Genomic DNA, 21,546 nt, shown 5'->3' on the forward strand with positions numbered 1-21,546 from the left:
GGTGTATCACAGTGAAAGGTGGCTTTTGTTGTCGGTATCTGACGCTGAACTCGCTGACATCCTGTTGGTATTTGACAGCTTCAGAATGAGACTCGGCTGTCACAGCGCCTTTACACTCAGCTCATAGCAATGAGCATATCTCTAAACTACATAATGAACATAGTTGAGAAATATTTTGTTTATGCTTCTACGTTTAAAAATCTTTTGGATCAAAATGTTTTGTGATTTTATTTTGCGAAAACATGTCTGATTTTTATAGACACAGTTTCAACACTTTAGAAATTATTACGGTTTATTGACTCACAGAACCTTTTATCTTATGTTGCATAGATTTTAGTGATATGATGAGAAGATACTCCAGGAAATGACATCACAGTATGCAAACATACCAGTGGACAGTTTCTGTTCAGAGCACAAAGGGTTAAACACACACAGAGACAGCAGCAGAGAAAACTCACCTTCAGCAGTCTAATTGGAGTGAAATGTAATTACTGGTCCTACCTACACATTCTTTAACAATAATTGTGTTTCCTCCTCCTCCTCCTCGTGTTTCTGCCTGTTGTTTCCTCCTCTCTCTGTGTGATTGTTCGGTCTTTCATGTTTCATTTTTGCAGCCGTGGCAGTGTTATAATTAGCCTTCTGAGATGCGCAAAGCATCGCGGCACTTTCCCCTCATGAGCTGTTAGCCTTCACACACACACACACACACGGTCTCTCTCTGAAAAGCCTATGAGCCTTATAAGCGAGCGGGCGAAAGCGCTGATGCTTCGATGCTCCAAAACACAACTCTAATCAAAGTGGACGTGTGTTTGGCTGCGTTCGCAAAAGAACCGCAATTCCCATGATTCCGCCTCGCTGGGTTCATTTTGACTTTTTTGCTTCGCCTCAAATTAAACCCTCATTTCGAGGAACTTAAAGCAAGCTGAGCCCTGTGGGGGGCAAAAAGGCTTTGTAAAGGCATTACACGGGCAGCAGGAACACACACGCCTCCATGTTACAGGAAACTAAAACCAATATGAAGAATATTTCCAAACAGCAGGATGTTGTTGTGTTTCTTTCATCTCGCTGAAGTTCACATTGTGGTTTGATTTCTTTTCTAATATCACGCTTGAAACAACAAAGAAGAGGATATTTTTAATGCTCAGGTGCCACGCTGACTGCATGATTCCTTCTCTGGTAAAACAATCTTGTTTTCGATGAAAGGATTATTTGGGAGATAAGGATCTTGTTTTCGGAGATAATAAGTGGCGTCCCAGTCGCCGCGGGTCGTCTGTGTAACTCTAGAACACAAAGCTTCCCGGTGTGTTTTCAGAGCGTTGGGAGGTCCGGAAGAGCCGCCACACCTACCGTATGTCAGGTCACAGTTTCCCTGATGTGTCTTTGTACATCTGGAGTTCAGAAAACATCCACGCCTCAGTGATCCTGTCACTTTTTCCTCTGGTGAACCCCAGGAACCAGTGGGTGCTGAATCAAATGTAAATCCCATGATCGGCATATTAACATCATGTGTCTGAGATCATCCAGACTGATCGCACATCTGCACGTCTCAGTGTGTGTGTGTGTGTGTGTGTTTTGGCTCCTCTGGGTGTTCACAGGACTCTGTGTGTTTTATGAGGCAGGTTCACATCTGCCTCCGACTGTCAGTCACACGCAGGTCTGAGCGGCTCCTCTGTCACAGCTGGGCGAAGGAGGAGCGTCCGGAACCTTCCAGCAGGAGGTGTTTGCTCTGTCAGTTGGATGTGAAGCTGTTCTCCTCGCTCCTCAGAGTTCTGCTTTTATCACACGATTGTTTTTCATCTCTGTTACGTCGGTGTTTGTTGTTCTGCTGAAGGAGCTCTGACTCCTGCTGCTCTGTGGTCTCCTCTGTGGTCTCCTCTGTGGTCTTACCTGGGTCACCAAGACTGTTTGCCTCTGCTCTTTCCTTCCTTCCTTTCCTTTCCGGTCCTCTCCTCTCATTACCTCTCCTTATTTCTTCACTACATATTTCCTCTCCTTGTCTCCTCTTTCCTCTCAGTTCTTCTGTCCTCACTACTTGTTACCCTGTTTTCTCTCCTCTCCTTTCCTCTCCTCTCCTCTCCTGTGTGAACGTGGTTCATGACTCACTGGGTCGTTGGAGTGTTTTGGGGCTGAGCTGGTTCAGCGTTGGCGTGACACACGGACCCTCTCCTCTCCACCGTATGTTCGCACATATGGCCGCCCGCCTGCCTCAGTCGCAGCTCACAGTGAAGCAGACTCACTCTGGACGGTGGCGTTTCGTTGTGACTGTATCTCTGGGAGTGTGTCGTGTTTCACTGGAGCTGGATCGTCTCGTTCAGACTGCAGCCAAGATGATTACTGATGTCACTGTGAATCTGAATCTGCTGAGATGTTTTAAAGTGTGTTTGAGACGCAGAGTGGACGGACTAATGCTGCTGTGTTGAGATTCATCCATAAGCAGCCAATAATGAGTCCTAAATGATCACATGTCCTCTCTCTGTCTGTCTCCCACACAAACACGACAAAGGAACAATGCAGATTCTTCCATCCTCACACCGAAGCATAATCTCACCCTCCTCTGGATGAGCGCGCCGGCTAAACGCCTGAAATCTCTGCGCTAAATATCTAAATCTTATTGTAAAGGCAAAGCGTTTTGTAATCTGGCTGCAACGCACACACAACCTGCAGTGTCTCGAACCCGTCCGCCGCTCAGAGACGCCGCTTCTCTGCCAGGACGCTGAATAATATTTGCAAGCGTGCAGATTAGGAGGACGACTCACTGTGTTTATCTGCATCTGAAAGTGTGTGTCTGATAGTGGTAACATTTGCATTGTGCACGGCGTCAGTGTCACCTGTCAGTCTGGGAACTTCCTCAGGAGTGTGAGCATTTTAGACCCCTCCCCTCCCCCACCTCTCCTTCTGTTTCTCAGGCCGCTCTCGTCCTGTCGGCGCCAATAATAGAGGCATCAGCTGCGACTTTGGGGGATTGAAAGGTGACAGCGGGAGAAGGTGGAGTGAAAGCGAGATCGAGTGAGGAGTAAACTTTAAAGTGCCAAGGTCTCGTCCTTGACAAGATGCATCTGATTGGCTCCCACGTGGGAATTCCTCCTCCTGTAATTGGCCGCTGAGTGGCGTTTCTGTGTCCTCACTGGTGATTGAGGTGAATTCCAGGGAAGGAGTTTCCTCAGAGTTTTCTGCAGGCACTTTTACTGTTTTCCTGTTCAGACTGATTTTAGTTCCAGGATGTCGTCCAGGGCGCAGGTACTCCTCGCACCTCGCCGTGTGCTGCGTTTGGATTTAAGCAGCTGTCTGGGGTGTTGGACTTCTTGCTGCTCTGTTGAGTTAATGCAAAATCCTCACAGCCTACTCACCTTATTAAGTCAGAAACTCTGCGTGTGTGTGTGTGTGTTTGATACCTGAATTCCCAACCGCCGTGGGTACAGCTTTTTTTTTCTCCCAAGGGAAGGAATCAAAGCCTTTCGAGAAATTTTACCTTTGGTGCTTTCAAAGCTCCCTCCTCCTGTCCCCGTCCTCCGTTCCATCACCTCCTTTTCATCATACCCCAGTGACAGCATTAAAGTCTCTCTCAAGTCTCAGGATGCCACCCAGGATGTCGCCTTTATCCCCACCCAAACAAAAAAAAAAGGGGAGAAAGGAGCACAGGCTGTCACCACTTTGTGGGGAAGGGTGAAATGTGTTATGGGAGCGTAGTCTCCTGTAAGTGAAGGATCACAGGTTCTGGGGGTAATTGGGGATTTTGTCGGTACACAGTATTCTTATATCTCAGCTGGTCTGACAGATAAATATTGAAACATGCTTTTTGCAAGTTCTCAAAGCCCAGATGAGCCGGCCAAGACTCTGAAACCCAAAAATATTCAATTCACAACGATCTGAAACAGAAGAAAGCAGCAGATCCAACAGAACTGTTGCTGACTGTTGATTCTCAGGTGATTAATGAACTCATGGTTTCAGCACTGCGGCAGATTCACAAAGCTGCTTCACGCTGAATCATTAAAGTTCAGCAAAACACTTGACAGAATAAATGTCAGGATTGTATGTTTCTGCAAACCAAAGATATGTTAACATTTGTACATTATCATGCAGCTGATACATCGTGGTTACGTTCAGGAAAAGAACATGCTTTGGTTTGAAATATCACCTTTTTGTGGCAAAATCATGGCTGGAAAAGCACCAATGTCTTCAACTGCCTATTCTAGGTTGGAATTTCACGCTGTTATGCTGACTCACTGTTCTGTATGAAAGGTACAATCTGGAAAGGGGGGACAGAGTTGTCTTGCCTTTAAGGTGGCAAAGTTGTTACAGCGGCAAAATGACGTCTGTGTAAATGGGACAGCCAGCAGGACAGGGCTAGTGTGAAGTTTTGATGACATGTTATGCGTGCAACCCACCACGGGAGATTTAAAAAGCAGCTGATAGCAGTTAGCAGCTAACTCAAAGAAGAAGAGCAGTGTCCACAAATTGGGAAAACATTGAGGACGGGATCAGACGCTATATAACAGAGATGGTAAATAGTTGTTATTGACATGTTAATGTCACTGTTATTGTTTATTAAGCGCTGCTAACGTGTCTGTTATTTGTCACACTAGAGGCCGACGCTGTGGTGTTACATGTCACACTTCTTTGCTTCTGTGATGCCGGCATGTTGTCTAAAATCTCACACCGGAGCGACATGATAGCATTGTTGTTTGGTTCTGTTTAAAAATGCAAAGGTGGTGTAAAGAAGGGACTTCATAGCAACTCTATAGCGCCATCTCTGCACACTTTTAGTGCCACTATCCTCGGCAGAAAAACAGCAACAGGTCACTAAAAAACACTCAAGTCTGGTGGCTAAAAAGCCGCCAGAAACTCAGCAATGACTCCAAAAATAACAGGTTTTGTTGGTTGTTGTTCTTGAGCAGTGGTCTGCAGCTTGGCAGGCCTCTCGCCTTGTTGTCACGCCACCCACCATCCCCTCCACCTCCTGATGACAGTCAGCTCACACACTACATCACTTCAGAAACGCTGATATGATTCGTATGAAATGTGCAATTGTAACGTGTTCATGGTTTATAGAAACATACGATGTCGACATCTGTGTGTTCAGACACATCAGATATTTGTTTACAAATGCAGCGCAGACTGTGACTCCACATTAAAGAGAGTGTGGTATCACACTGTTATTATCACAGTGTAAGCTCTAACTGTCGCAGTGTATCGAGGCATGAAACTATCTTTGGACCCGCGGCAGGGCGCGACATCCACCCTGTTATTAACACAAAATAGGAAGTGCATCTGCTCTTTGCTAACTATAGCTTTCACAGAGCGCGTTTCACATTGTGTTCTGTAACTGATAACAAATGATCGGATCTCAAATCTCCTTTTAGCTCAGTGTCTCATCCCCGAATTCCCACAGCCGCCCCCTCTCCTCTGCCCTCTCCTCCACTTCTCTTTCCAAGTCCATTCAATACCCTGCAGAGGAAGAGAGGAGGTGAAGGCACGCAAGTGTCTCATTAACTGTTTATTTATAAGACGTGCTGGCTACATGATAGTGGAGATGAGCTGCAGGGGCGTTGGTGTCGTGTCTGGATATTTATTTTTGTCACTGGGCAGCAGCTCGTGTACAGTCTCAAAGAGACGGCATAAAGTTAAAGTCATCAGTGAGTCCAGCCGGGGAGAACACACGTCTGTAGTCAGATTATACTTCCTGTTGTGTTTTGAACCAAGTCCAAAGACGGTTGCAAGAAACTCAGAAGACTGATGTGTGGTTTGTTTTAATGTTCTCTTAATTGTGTAGCAGAGTGTCAGCAAAACACACAGCTATGTTGTGTAATGCACAAATTGAATCTGCCTCTGGTGGTTTGCTTTCAGTTAAAGAAAGATTGTTTTAATTGAGTTATTTTTAAAGGCCAGAAAGAATTGAAATTAGACATGAATGTAAGAAGTGTCAGAGACAGTGAGCCGAGTTTGTGTTGCAGAAACCAGTCTTTCTTCTTTGATTTTCTGTAAATCATCTGGTTATCCCAAGATGGCAGCCACTGATGTGAAACCTTATTGTCTGAAGCCGACATGTAACAGTCTGTTATTCACTCTTGAACGTTCGCCTCCGTCTTTTTACCTTTAAAAGTGTTTTGATGTGACGTCTCACTTTGAAATGCTCCGTGTTCTTAACTAGTCTGCTGCCATTACGCTTCCATTACTCTGGGGTTGTTTTGCACAGCGTTGCCTCATTTCTCGTAGCGCCGCAGCTGCTGTGGTTTTTAGAAAAAATAAATTAACCTCCAGGATCTAATTTTATTTCTCTCTCTCTCTCTCTTAGTTTTTTCAGGAAAATCAACAGCTTACTAAAAAACACAGTGAAAAACAAGACAAGACCTCAGCACTGCATTGACTTTTGGATTTGTAAAACCATCCAGCAGGAGAGTTGAGGAGTGACTTCATTTTGTATTCAGCTACTTTCAAGCTCTCCAGTGAGCCGTCACTGTTTCCTGTTCCCACTGTATTCAGTCAGAAAGCGACTCTATTAGTCCGACACGTACACCCAGTTAATTATCCCTGGTTCTGTGAAGCAAATACAACATGAAGCCAATTAGAAAAGGTTTGTCTCTGAACACGCTGCTCAGCTTACCTGCTCCTCTGCTTCAGTTTGAGTCGGGGCGAATGCAGTGTGACGTTCACTGTTCGACCAACAGCAGTAAATCAGAGGTGCTCACTGCAGCTAATAAGAGAGAAGTCACATTGGCAAAAAATTCATCTTCTAACCGCTTCATCCTCTTGAGGGTCGCGGGGGGGCTGGAGCCTATCCCAGCTGACATCGGGCGAGAGGCAGGGTTCACCCTGGACAGGTCGCCAGACTATCACAGGGCTGACACATAGAGACAGACAACCATTCACACTCACATTCACACCTACGGACAATTTAGAGTCACCAATTAACCTGCATGTCTTTGGACTGTGGGAGGAAGCCGGAGTGCCCGGAGAGAACCCACGCTGACACGGGGAGAACATGCAAACTCCGCACAGAAGGGCTCCCACGCCCGGGATCGAACCGGCAACCCTCTTGCTGTGAGGCGAGAGTGCTAACCACCACACCACCGTGCCGCCCTTGGCAAAAAATATTTTCTAAATAAGTGCTTTTCTTTAAGGGACTGTTCTCACTGTATTTTGCAATACATGGGGGAAAATAAATAAATGAAAATTAAGTTTTAAAGGCTCCTTTTCTTTAAAAACCTGCGGTAACTGTTAATAAAATAAATAAAAATAATGTCCCTGCACTCGTTTTGACTTTTTCTTTTGTCACCGTATTACACAATAAAAGGGGAAAAGTAAATAAATCAATAGAAATTAAGTCTGGAAGGCTTCTTTATTTTAAAAATCTGCAGTAATTCATGATAAAATGAATCATGTCCCCGCACTTGTCTTCACTCGTTCTGTTATCACTGTTTTACACCGTGAAAAGGAAAGAAGAATAAAAAATAACCTAGAAATAAAAAAAAACCTTACATCCCTGCCCAGCGCTTAAAACATTTATTTGACATGCCTCCCCCTTTTTGCACCCGCTCCCCTCAGAAGTAATGAACAGTCCCTGAGTTCATCTCACCACCCAAAATGAATGCAAAGCTTAGATTTGAGTGGCTTTTAATTTCCTTGCCGATCTTTCCGCCCACACGGCCCGAACATGATCAACATGTGGGAAAGCCTTCCGGACCGTCGTCCCTCAGAGCCCATAAATCTCTGCAGTTACTGGCTCAGTAATTGCAGAGCAGCCAGAGACTCTGAAAGACCCCGGCCAATCGGAGGAGAGTCACACAGACATCGCTAAGTGCTTGTTCAGAACAAAGGTGTCACCATGGCACCCGGTGAACTAGTTTCAGCCGACACACCCACAAAAACACACACTCACACATGCCCCCCCCCCACTCGCTCCAGCTTCCTTAGGTTAACTCTTTTAGCTGTGGGCGATGTTCATGGATCGCAGCAGAGCTGGACACACAAAAACAAAACTCTTTGCTGTAACTTGTCAGGCATGTGTAACAGCATCTCTTAGCGGTAGAGCTTTGATGTTTTGGACCAATCAGGAGGCACTCGGCAGGACGGGTGTGTTTGTCTGACATTGTGTCTCTTTTCCTTTCCTCTCTCTCTCTCTGTTTGTCACTCTCATGTTCATCTGAAATGTTTTATTCAGCTGCACAGACACAGAAAAGTGACATAACATAAGGAGCAGGAAAGTCCCTGTAGGGCGTCAGAAGGGGGGCAGTGGACCGATCCAACAAACCCTGGACTTTCACCTGGGAGCTCACTGTTAGTTTTCTATATCATTGCAGCGTCAAACTATGATAGCAGACGCAGGAGGATACCTAGCATGTAGCGTGGTGCATGTAAGCATCAAAGTCTGCTGACAAAGCAGCGAAATGTGACGACAGGGATGAGAACATGTTGGAAATTCCCTCCTTGAACAGGCGGTGTAAACGGGCCTCATGTCTGCCTCCTCCCTCGTCAGTCTGTGTGTGTCAGAGTGATCAGTGGGTGGAGTGTGTTGGGGGGCGGTGTTGTAGGTGTCGAGGTAATGACAGCTCTCCGTCCCGCTCTGAGTAGAAGCTCTCTCGTCCCTCTCGGCCTCTCTTTACCTCTCCGTCTGTGTGTGTCCCTCATTCTCTGCGTTGACAGTGCTTCTTTATCCCGCAGCACAGACAGCTCAGCGGGCTCTCTCATAGCGACACTCCCCCGCCATCATCAGCCCTTTTGTCACGCGATGAATAGACAGGCGGTGTTTTTGATAGGTGACTGAGTGGAGGAGAGGAGAAAAAAAAGAAGAAGCCTTGAAGGTTTTAGAGATTTGAGAAAGAAGGTGTGATGTGCCTTAAGCCTGTGGAGGAAGGAGAGGACAGGAAGAAACTGTTTTTGGAAAGAGAAAGCTGAGCGAGGTAGACGAGACAAAAGACATCCTGAGAGACGGAGAGAAGCAATGAAAATCATGAAACAGATGACAGGCTGAACAACAGTGAAGCAGCAATAAGGGGAAAGGGGAAACAGGAGGGATGTTGCCCCCGGCAAAGCAGTTGAAGGTAGCCGACATGAAAGGGACGGAGTTTATCCCTGGCAGCCATCTTGGACTACTTTCGAGAGGTAAAACTTTCCAAATAGTGCGCAGAAATAATTCCAGGGTGGCATCAATGAAAAACAAAGTTCAAAGTGTGAAAATCTTCCACAAAGCTGGAAAGGTAAGAAATTGTGAAGTTTCAGAGCGAAGAAAGAAACTGTTCTGCTCTGCTTCCTGACTCTCTCTGGATAAAAGCTGGCGCAGCGGGGAGACGACACAGCGGCACTCGTGATTAAAAACAAAGTTTTGTCCAAAGGTGATGCATGGCAAGGGCGAGGCAGCGGCAACAAAGAGTCTTTTTAGTTGGTCAAAAGCTACCTGGGAGGCCTTGTGTTGTTGTTGCCAGGGAGTTCCTGCGGTGATTTCACTTTCTCCAGCGGGCATCTGCGACGGGGCAAAATGGAGTCACAGCGGGGACTCTCTCCCTCTTTTTCTTTCTCCTTCGCTTTCATTCTTTTCTTTCTGCTTTCTGTCCATCTCTTTAACGAAAGCCCTCGGGGGAAATCACTTGTACCGTGACACACACACACACACACACACACTTGCACAGGAGGGGATCCTCTCCTCCATGAAAGAACTGTATGAATAACAAACCCCTGAGTTCAGTCCTCCACACCGACAATGGACACAAACACCAGCACATGCTCTCTCCCTCTTTCTATCCCTCTCTCAGCTCTTTCTTCACCCCCTACACACACACCTACACACACACACACACACACACACACACACACACACACACACACACACACACACTCAGTTTGACCCCTCTCACAATAGAGAAGGCATGCATTCATTAGCACTTCCGAGAAAGCTTTGACTGGTTCGGCATTGTTGGCTAATCCAAAGTCCCACCGTATATCACCTTCACTCTCCCCCCCTCCATCCATCCATCTTAGTCTCTCCATCACGTCTCTTTCACTTCGTCTGTCTCTCTCACTCCGTTCCCTGGAGCTCTTCCATTCTGAAGCTGCTGAATGACCCACCGATGGTCTGAAAAAAGAGATGTGAGAGCTTGTGAGAGGAGCGAGGGTGAAAGTGAGAGCCAGAATTGTTGTAAGAACTAATCAGATTACTCCACAGCATTGATGATATTATCCCCCTCCTCACCACTCCTCCCCCCCTTCATGATGGATTTCTATCGACAATGAGATTTGCGTGGCACGAATCAGTTTAAGGGGCTGAACTTATCAAGGGGATTGACTTTTGATTCAGTGCGAGGCGCTTTAAGTCGAGGTGTTTGTGACGAGACTGAGTGCGGAGCGGTTAGAAGCTGGATGTTTGCCCTGCTCTCCTAACCATGCCTTCTGTCTTTCTCTCTCTTGTCTGTCTCCTCACAGATCTCAAAGGTGCTCGGCACAATGGGGCTCCGAAACCTCTGAGGGGTGAGCACAAAAGGCCGAGGGGAAGAGGAAGAATAAAGCCAAGGGAGGGGGAAAAGAGGACAAAAGAGGAGGAGGAGGTGGAACAGAAGAAGGAGGGAAGATTCTTGCCCGGCGCCTGGCGAGCAGGAGAGCTTTTCGGCAGAAGAGTGGGCGGAGAAGGAGAGGGAGGGAGGGAGATTTGAAAGGAGGGATTTGCTCGATCTGTCGGGGGTGCATGCTCCCCCCTAAGTCCCCCCCTCCCACTTGGACATCCTCCTTTTTATTTTTGTTTCTGCATCACTGACAGGCCCACAAAAGGAAAAGAATGCATAATAAACTAAGTTGGGGACGCCTCGGGGCAAGCAGGGGCCTCGATGTGAGACTACCCAGGACTAGAGCCTTGCTGCTGGGTTTGCTTCTGGCCGTAGCGGGCTGGCTCCCTCAGCCGGTCCGTGCAGACGTGGAGATCGATGTGCTGGGAGAGATGGTGTTGATGGAAGGAGGTGGAGAGAGTGACGTAGACAGGAGAAGCGACCTGGAGGCCTCCATGCACTCCTCGCTCCTTCGGGACTTCCAGGAAGTGACGGAAGGTATCCGGGCGATGGAGGTTGTTGCTGGAGACACCGGCGAGCCTGCGGCGACTCAGCAGAACACGGCCGCGCCCACCGCCTTCCCGGACTCCTCGGCGGTAGTGGGTCGGATCTTCCAGATGACAGTGCCAAACAAGATGGAGGATGTTTACCTGGGTGACATTGTCAAGGTGAGTCCCAGAATCACCACCTCTTCCTTTTGCAGGTCAGCTGACTCCATGAATCTGTTTTGGCTAAAATTGGCTTCCTTATTGTTTGAGCTCAGTTTGACCCAGCGAGGTCCAACTTCCTGTTACACCAGAAAATACTTTTTGGGATGTTGCATTAAAAGTACAGACCACAGTAATATTCCACTGTATGTGACCATATTTTACAGCTGAGCTCTCTCAAACCTTGATCACAAGTCTTTTTCTATAGCGAACCTCTGAAACATGCCATCAGTTCAAAATATGGCTCATAAGCAGTTCTCATTAAATTAGGAAAAGTCAGGATGTATCTACGTGACAGAAGAATGTGAAGTTAGCGCTGGGCGATACAAAGGATATCAAATATTACAATATTTTTGACTGAATACCTCGATATCTATATTTCAGTGATACTGTAAGTTTGACTTTTGGTGCGTTTTGCTCGCTGTTTTTGCATCGCTGAGCACCGGGAGTTTTTGCTGGAGCAACCTGAACGCCTCGAATTGAAAAAAAACAAAAAACTGACTTGAGAGACGGGTCCTTTCTGACAGTGATGAGTGGACTCACCCATATGCCGAGGGAGGCTCAGGTGAAGTTTTAGAGTCCTCACATCACTTGTGGAGCTCCAAGGGGAGAGGAGGTAGCAACACAACTCCAACGTTTAAAACTTCACCTGAGCCTCCCTCGGCATATGGGTGAGTAGATAATGGCTGAATTTTCATTTTTGGGTGCATTATCCCTTTAACTAGGACTTTAATGAAAATCTTCACTTTCTGTGTTTTGTGCAGCCAGGTGATTTAAACCAGAAAAAAAGCATTTTAACTTTACGTATCAGGGTTTTTCCGACGCTGCTGGTTGCGACAGGGCTGCTAACTAAAACATGAATGTCTCTATTTAGAGCCAGTGTTTGGTTTGTCCGCTCTGAGCTACTGTAGAAACATGGCGGTGCAACATGGTGATCTCTGTAGATGAGGACGTGCTCCCTGTGTAGATATAAACGTCTCATTCTGAGCTAAAGAAAACACAATGATTTTTATTTTCAGCTGATTAAACAATAAAGAAAACACACTGATTATATTCCACTTCTGCCAGCGTGTCTTCCTGAATCCGACACTCGAGCTTTAAATAGTATTTTTGAACTTTGTTAGAGAGGACGCAGCAGCTTTGTGACTCCACCGTCACATCCGAGGTTATGACACATTTACAAACATGTGCGTGCAGTCGCAGCCGTAACAGAGAGCCAGCCGGGAGATGAACGAGCGTCGGGGCGTTGGGGTCGGGTACAGTTTCCTCAGCCTCAGTGAGTGGGTTGACTCCAGATGAACTCCGAGAACAAACAGAAAGGAACCATTTCCCTAAAAGATATGTCCCTGAAATGATGCGACCGTGTGCCATAGCTCAGAACCCGCCCCGCGGCGGCGCCCATCTGAAGCCATTCACAGCAATATGCCCTTTTTTAATTGCTCTGCATTTTCCACGATGGCCAATTTTCTATAATATATGTAGCGTCATATCTGAATAGGAGGCTTTAGTAGCATTACCCTCCCTCTCCTCCTCCTCCTCCTCCTCCTCCCTCTCTCCTGCCTCTGCTGTTTCTCCTCTCTATTCATCCTCTCTTAATGTCTTCCTCTCCTCCGTCCATACTCTCCTCTAGCCTGAACAAATTTAACTCATCCTTCTCCATCTCTTTCCCTCCACCCCTCCCTTGTTGTTCCAGACGCACTTTCTCTACTTGCTTTCACACCTAAATGTTATCACTCCATCCTTCCTCTCCTCCCTTCATCCATTCCCACCTCTCTCACTCCTTCAGGCTAAACCCTAACAGTGTACGCTCCCTTCCTTCTCCAACCAGTTGTTGCTCCTCCCTCGCTATCTATCCATCCTGCTGTTCATCCATCCCCTCTTTCTTCTCCTCTCATTCCTCCATCCTTCTCTCCCCTCCTTTATCTCCCTCCATCACATTCCAGCCTTTCATATCCTATCGCCTGCCCCCCCTCCTCCCCTCGGCCTCCATCTTTTGCTTTTAAGTCCAATCTCTCCCTCCACACCCGTTCCTCCCTCACTCCTTTCTTCCATCCCTGTCAGATCACATCAGATCATATCAATCATGTTCCCGAGTGATGAGCAGCATGAAAATATCCCCGCACCGCCCTAATAAAGCCTCCACACGGGGCAGGTCGGCTGCACCGCAGAGAGACAGGCGTCCACATACGTTGGTTTTGATTTCACAGCAGCAGTTATTCGCTGTGTTTCCAGACGGCAGATTTGATTCTGGGTACAAACCGTTCCTCAGTTGTTCATAATGTTTTTGTCGAGTTCACAGATGACTGAGCAGAGCTTATTTGCAGGATCTCAGCTGATTGGGGCTGACTGGACGTGGCTCGCTGGCACCCAACAGGCGCCTTGTGTGTTCTGTCTGGGAATTTAAAGGAGTGTGACGTGTATTTCTTGTGACAGTTGATACACGACCCATCGGGTCAGCTGCCTGGCTCATCTGAGACGGTGGAGATGGAAATAAAACATGGGTGTGGAGGCTTGTTTTTTTTTAAACCCTGTAAAGTCTGCAAAAGGTGCGCCAGGTGCGTCATTTCCTGGAGTAGCTTCAAACGCTTCATGCCCCTAAAATCTGTACAACCTCAGCTAACAGGTTATACAAGTCAGTAAATCATAATTGAAATAAGTATTGAAATTGTCATAAAATATACAGAAATCTGGTGTTACACACAAACCATATTGATCCCAAAGATTTTTAAATATAGAAACACAAATTATTTCTAAACACTCCAGAAGTTATTCGAACTATTTAAGTTGTAGTTTTTGAGATATGCTCATTGTCATGAGCCGAGTGTAACGGTGTTGTGACAGATTCATCATTCATCTCTCTGGCGCCAACATCTGTTTTTGTGCAGTTTTGGGCTGCACGTATTTGTGGTGCAGTGATGTCATTACGCAGTTACAATGTGATGACACGGACGACAGAAACCTTAGCTTCCTGTTGCAGAAAAAAGAATGCTCTCGCCTTTATTGTCTTTGTTTTAGATCGAGATAGACAGGGCTATGCAAATAATGATCTCCTGCAGACATTACGGGGAAACACCGTGTAATTACAGTGAAATACAACATTTAGGTAAAGTAACATCAGGTACTGACGTGATGAGAGGGAACGCAGATGCCTCAGTTCTCTGCTGCAAGAAGAATGAATGTTCTTCTTATTTTAGATTCATTTAACTCTGTGGAAACAGACTTCCTGCGGGCGGCCGTGAGGGTTGTTGTTTAAATGACCCTGTTTAAAATCGATCTAAAATTTAAAAAAAAAATGGAGCGACAGCATTAATTCGTCTTTGCAACAGAAAGTTAAAACGTCCTGTCATGTTGTTTGTGTGCAATGACATCATTATGTCATGCTACAAGTGGTCCAAGAGACGCGTGGTGATGCTCCAGTACTGACCTGTCATGGCTGCGGGAGATTGTTGTTCACATGATCCTGTTTAAAATCTAAAATAAAAACTACAGTAACGAGAGCGTTCATCTTTCTGCAGCAGAGAGCAAAGGCCTCTGTGGTTTGCACCATCACGTTGTCCACTTGCAGTGATGTCATGATGTTATTCTACAAGAGGTCCAGTAAAGGTGAAAATGTGCGGTGGCACCAGAGAGGCAGGTCGATAGGAATGTCAGTTGCGCACAGTTTCAATGCTTAAATCAGTTATTATGGGTTATTGACGTACATAACCTGTTGGCTTTTAGGTTTTACAGATTTTAGGGACATGAATACAAATGTGGGCGCTGAGGACATATTTCTGCTGCAGATGAAACTGTCAAAACTGTTTTGCACTCTGCTCATAAAAATGATCATATCTCAAAAACTAAAAAAAAAAAGTCAGTTCAAATATCATATTGACCGTTCATAAATATTTTCGTCATGTTTCTACAGTTAGAAATTTTTTGGATTTATATGTTTTCTGTGTTTATTTTACAAAATCTGACGAGGAAACGTGTTGGATTGTTGAAACTTTTAGGTTGTACAGATCTTAGGCATATTGAACATTTGAAAACACGCCAAGAAATGACATCACAATAAGCAAAAATACCAACAGATGCAGTGGCGGACTGATTCCATAGATTTAAAGGGTTAAACAGGATCTCTCGCAGCGTCTGTTTTTAAAGGGTTAATTTAACCATCATCCTCTTCTTTGGATTTTGGCACTCCTCTTTTCTCCTCCTGATCTGTCCTCACTTGCTTCTCCTCATTCATCAATGAAGCTCCTCCTCCTCCTCTTCCTCCTCCTCTCTTTATGTTTCATCCAGCTGCTCGTCTTCCTCTCACTCTTCCCATCACCATTTTCACCTCCTCCTCTGTCGCTGCTCCTCGCTCTCCATTTGTCCCACAGGCTGAAGCTGTTCTTCCAAACCTGATTATATCTGTCACACTGTAAGCCGGGGGCCTCCTATTAGAGCCAATAGGAGCTGACAGCGTGGGCAGAGAAGTGGTAGGGAAGGAACAATGAAGAGAGAGGAGGAGAGATAGAGGACAGGCTGGAGGTGGTTTTCAGAGAGATGAAGGGAGGCGTGAACAGAGGAGCAGATCATGACCTCAGAAGCAGCAGAATCACCTTTTGGGAAAGTCTACTTTGCTGTAAAAGAAAGGTCACAGATTGTATCTGGGCGGTGTGATCCATACAGTCCTGTCCAACCGTCATTGTGAAAGACTCGACGCCTCCTTCTTACTTTGCTTTTGGACTGTCGGCTCCGTCTCTACAACTTCACAGAGTTTGTTTACTTCCCCTCCGTTTCTAATTTCACCGCCGCTTTCCTGCTCTTTCCTCCATTACAGATTTCAACACTTTTCCCGCATCCACCGTCCTTCCCCTTCTCTTTAGATGTGAGTCCCCCCTCCGGTATTTGGAAGGTCGGCACTCAAGGTTGTGGAGCGAAAGGCCAAATCAATTTTTGTGCTTGGCGTTGCACTCATACTAATGGCCTTTTCTTATGAAAATCGGCCGGAGTTTGAGAGGTCTCGAGCTCCGTGACAGCCCGCCTGCCCATTCACCTTTTGCTGAGCGGTCTGGGCCCCGTCAGTGAATACACCAGCGATTATCCATTCATACGGCGTCGAGCTGTGGATTCTCAGCCAGGTGGGCAGGACAGCAAGCTTAGAGGAGGAGAGGCAGAGACGGGAAATATATTCTCCCATTGATACAAATTGTTTCATCATAGACATTCATTTTTTAAGGTTAGTTTGACATCATGGCTTCATTCAAGGCTCATGTGTGAATTAAGGATGTAAATGTTTGGTCATATTCTTGTTTGTTGGACAGTTTTCAAATAAAATAGTCCAGGGTCCCACAGTCACCTCTTCCAGGCCTGGAAAAGTCATGGAATTTTGTTGTGTGTGAAGAAATGTATACAGAGTTAGAGACAGATGACTCTGCAGTAATTACAAGTATTTATCGGCTTCAGCATCGATCAGCAGTGATGGAAATACAACACCTGGTTGGAGGCGCTAATTGTAGCCTCTTTACCCTCGTCTCCACCAAACCCTTTCAGTCCAGCACCTCTGGAACCAGCAGTAAGCCTTCAGACATGGTACCTAGACCCTCGGTCTGTTCAGACAGTCCTCAGCACTTGCTGCATTTCCTCATCAGCGGTGACACAGATGGAAGTCTGCACCTGGTTTATCGTCCACAGAACGAGGCTGCACGCCCACATTTTCACAACAAAATAGAACAGGCTGCAGTGAGAGTCTCTCTCCATGGGATATTTCAAAATAGCAGCTTTGTGCATTTAGGGGGACCAAACATGGGGACGCTAAGGAACCGTTCTGTTGGTACCATCCACAACTTCTCACTGTGGGAACTGAACTGAACTGAACTGAACTGAACTGTTCGGTGGAAACAGGGCTTTTGCTGGCGTGATGTGATTCCAGGCTGCGTCCGTCTCTGTCCAATCAGCGCTCCAACATCATTCAAATTTCTAAAGTCAACGCTGAGTCTGAGAGAGAGGCTAATTTAACTGGTTTTCCCACATTTAAAAAATCTGCTAATTTTTGTGGAAGAGGGTTAAAGGGATAGTGCACCCAAAAATGAAAATTCAGCCATTATCTACTCACCCTCACGCTGAGGAACGCTCTGGTGAAGTTTTAGAGTCCTCACATCCCTTGCGGAGATCGGCGGGAGGAGCGGCTAGCACACCTAATGGCTAATGGCTGACACATGAGCGCAGAGCACAGAGAAGCAGTCAGAGCTACAGGCTACAGTGAGGCTAAAAACAGAGTTCATATGACGTTTTTCCAAACAACTTTTTATGTCGGGGCTTCAGCACACTTGGATCACTACGGATGAGCAGTATGGAGATACATTGTGGTTTCAATTTTGTGTTCTTGGACGTTAGTCTGGGGCGCCGTCTGCCATTAGGTGTGCTAGCCACTCCCCCCGCTGATATCCGCAAGGGATGTGAGGACTCTAAAACTTCACCAGAGTGTTCCTCAGCATATGGGTGAGTAGATAATGGCTGAATTTTCATTGTTGGGTGCACTATCCCTTTAAAGTCTGTGAGGTGGAGAAAAGCTGTCAGGGAGCTTGTGGTGCAGTCGCAGGTGATTAGTGATGACGCTGACTGTGTAATGCATAAAAACAGAAGTGCTTTAGTCCAGTCTGACACACTGGAATACCAGTATGTGAACACACACACACACACACACACACACACACACACACTAGTGGTGGAGTGTGAATGGTCACGGTGTTAAAACACCATCAAGGTTTTACTAAAACAGTCCAGGCGAATGATTTCATATTCTCTTTGATCAAGAGCAGATTTCTAATTTGATATCTGGTGTGTTTTCCTCTCTGAGGATGTCTTAACCTTTTTTAACATTTTTAAAGTGAATGATTTTAAACTTTTCAGCCTCTAAACAAATAAAAAGCTTTGCTCCAACCTCTAAATACCTACAGAGCAGGAGAGGGAACACTTTTTGATTGTTGTAGTCGAGTCCTCTCCGGGGGCAGAGCGACAGCAGCGCAGTGATAATTCACAGCATCGACCACGGCTCGAGAGGTGGCACCTTTGTGACTGCAGCATCTGTATGCAGGTGCTGCTGGGACTGAGAGACCCTGCGGCGCTGCTATCGTCTACTGTTATTAATGGAAGTGGCCGCGAGAACGGGGTTTGTGGCCAACAGATGAGTACTCTCCATAGCCTCATTACCACAATTACCAGTGTAATTAGCTGATTGGCTGATGGGCCGGCTGGCAGGCGAGCTCACCGCCTTCATTTCTTTTTCCCCATCTTTCATTCCAGGAAATAACTGACGTAGCTGAAAATTCTTTTGTACTTTAGTTCTCAGAAAAAGAGGCCAGAAACGTGGGTTTCAGCGTTTGTGTGTGTGTGTGTGTGTGTGTGTGTGTGTGTGTGTGTGTGTGTGTGTGTGTGTGTGTGTGTGTGTGTGTGTGTGTGTGTGTGAGAACAAATAATGTGGACATATTTCTTTGTTTTTGCGCGTGTGCCTAAAAGCATATGTTGCATATTCCTTTGTGAATATTTTGATTGTGTATTTGCGTGCAGATTAAAACGAGAGATACTCACAGCTAATTACTCTGTGTAAGCCCCCTCACACACACACACACACACACACACAGTGTCTTTGTCTTTCTCCATGTAAAATCGCCCCTCAGCACCACCCTGGATAGCAAACAGTTTATTTGGTAAAACACTGCTCTGCTGAGCCGCCTGACGTCACAGAGAGAGTGTGAGGAGGGAAACACAGGAAATGCAGCGACATGGCAATGTCTCAGTTAAACACAACTGCTTTTTGTGGCCCTATCTCTGCAGGCAACAATATTTGGTAAGAACAACCACTTCATGTGAAGCTATGTCAGCAGGAAATGGCACGATGTCTTGGTAAAAAAAAGATTGCTTTTTATGGCAATATCTCAACAGTAAATGTCTCAATAAAACACAATAGCTTTTGGTGGCACTATCCCGGCAGGAACGGAGCAATGCCTTGGTTAAAGAAATCACTTTGTGTGGCACTATCAAGGCAGGAAACGCAACTTTATTTGGTCAAACACAACCACTTGTTGTGGCTCTACTTCAGCAGGAAACACAGAGATGTCTCAGTAAAAACAATCGCTTTTTTGTATCACTATTACAACAGGAAATTACACGATGTCTGGGTAGAAAACGATTGCTTTTTATGGCACTTTAACTGCAGGAAATGCAACAATATTTGTGAAAACACAACGACTTCTTGTTGCGCTATTTCAGCAGGAAATCCAGTGATGTCACAGTAAAAAACAATCACTTTTTCCTGTCACTATCACGGCAGGGAATGATGCGATATCTGGATGAAAAACAATCACTCTCTGTGGCACTGTTTCAGCAGGAAATACAGCGATGCTGCAGTAAAAAAAACAGTCGCGCTTGGTGGCTATTATCCCAGCAGGAACAGAGCAATGCCTTGGTAAAGAAAACAATCACTTTATGTGGCACTATTGTGGCAGGAAAATAAACGATATTCGGTCAAACTCAACCACTTGTTGTGGTGCTACTTCAGCAGGAAACACAGAGATGTCTCAGTAAAAAACATTCACGTCTTGTGGCACTGTCCCGAGATGAGAAGCAGCACAGCATTGCTCATAAACAGCCACATTTGGTGCCTGAAAAGCCGCTGAAAACACAGCTATGACTCACTAAGAGGTTTGTTGGTCTCAAACACGACTTTGTAATTTGTATAAAACTTAACTTATTAGCTGTTTGCAGAAACGTGCAGAGGCAACATTTTCTGGCGTCTGACGAGAGTCGGTACAAAATAATCAACTTATGAAAACACAAACACATGCATATTTGTGGGAGCGTTGCTGTGTGTGAACACAGAGAGAAAGCCAGTGTGTGTGTGTGTGTGTGTGTGTGTGTGTGTGTGTGTGTGTGTGTGTGTGTGTGTGGTTGTCAGAACACATTGAGTCGCTGTTTGAGTCGTTCCCCTCTTGATAAATGGAGACAGTAGCTTGCTGTTGTAAAGGGCCGCTCCCCTCGGGGGCATTTTGGTGGGAAAACTAACTTTCCCTTCTCCTCCCCACTGACTCCTCTCCTCTCCTCTCCTCTCCTCTCCTCTCCTCTCAATTCATTATCGTCTCCTCCTCTGTGTCTTCAGTCGTCCACTCTCCGTCTCTCTCTCCTTTGCCCTCACTGTCTTCCTGGCGTCCTGTTATATTTCCACTCCTCTCCGTCCCTCCCTTGTTCTCTGCCCTCTTTCTTTTTATCACTCTCATTCTTCCACATCAGCAGCTCTCCATCTCATCTTCTCTCTTTACAATTAGTTTCCCCTCCGTCTCCTCATAGACCCCTTCTACATTTACTTTCTGGTGGTCTTTAAACCCACAGACATCACTGTGTTGCCGAAACTTTTATTTCTGATGCTCTGGGCTCGTGTTGTTGGTCGTCTGCGTCTCTGCTGTCCTGTCCTGCGTTTAAAAACAGAGCGGCTCACCCTGTAAGCCCCCGCAGCTCTGTAGCTGTTAGCTGGCAGGGCAGCAGTGGAAAACTGGTATTAAGAGCGCAGGAGGGAGGAGGCAACCAAAGATAAAAACACACACACACACACACACATACACCAGAACATATGAGTCACCCGAGCTGTAAGCTAGCATGCCGCGATCGGTTTACTGGCACCAGGACGGTGGTGGCCATGTTGCTATGTAATTAAACATACAGCAGGCGAGGCTTTTTGATTCATACGTCCCAAATTATATGCTCCCATGAATCCATTCATGATGTGGTGTTTCTCAGTTTGAGCTGAGAAAACACTCCCGTCTGTCCATGTGCAGGGATACTTTGCTGCTAGTTCCCCGATGCCTTCATGTCAGTGTTGGATTTCAGTGTGTAATTTCCATTTGACCTTTGACACACATAATTACAGCCAAACAGCCTCCGCTCGACTCCCCAAACTCCAGGAGAGCAGTCTGAAAAAAAGGAGCTAATTTGGTGGTTTAAGTTTCCAGAAAGGGAGCAAGTCCTCTCTGCGTCTGTTGATCGCTGTGGAGAAAGCATCCTGATGTTGTGATGGTGTGTCCCTATGTCGCCTAGCAACCACAGGTTTTGGACTGGACGGTATCCTCCAGCATGCTTGGTTGTCACCCAGAGGGGAAGTTGCAGCGCAGCGGGCTGCTTTCATTGGTTTTCCAGGCTTAGTGAGCCGAGCCATATTTGGTGTGTGAGGGCTACAGTAGCAGATTATATTTAGATGCTGGACACTGTGATTATAGATTGGCCTGTTAAGGCAACAGAGCAATTTGTTGATCATCACATGGTGCGATAATACACGGCCAATGATTGTGTCA

The 21,546-nt window shown here is 46.1% G+C and overlaps 1 protein-coding gene across 1 annotated transcript in view; it reads left to right on the forward strand.

Annotated features, from left to right (window-relative positions):
- The window catches only part of dag1 (dystroglycan 1), a 70,730-nt gene that overhangs the window by 27,758 nt on the left and 21,426 nt on the right, over positions 1 to 21,546 (forward strand). The window contains exon 2 of the mRNA XM_049586209.1: positions 10,414 to 11,197. Coding sequence (XP_049442166.1) covers positions 10,763 to 11,197 — 435 coding nt within the window. The 5' untranslated portion in view covers positions 10,414 to 10,762. The remainder of the gene's footprint in view (positions 1 to 10,413; positions 11,198 to 21,546) is intronic.

Source organism: Epinephelus fuscoguttatus, linkage group LG1, assembly GCF_011397635.1.
Source record: "Epinephelus fuscoguttatus linkage group LG1, E.fuscoguttatus.final_Chr_v1".
In the NCBI taxonomy this organism is placed as follows: domain Eukaryota; kingdom Metazoa; phylum Chordata; class Actinopteri; order Perciformes; family Serranidae; genus Epinephelus; species Epinephelus fuscoguttatus.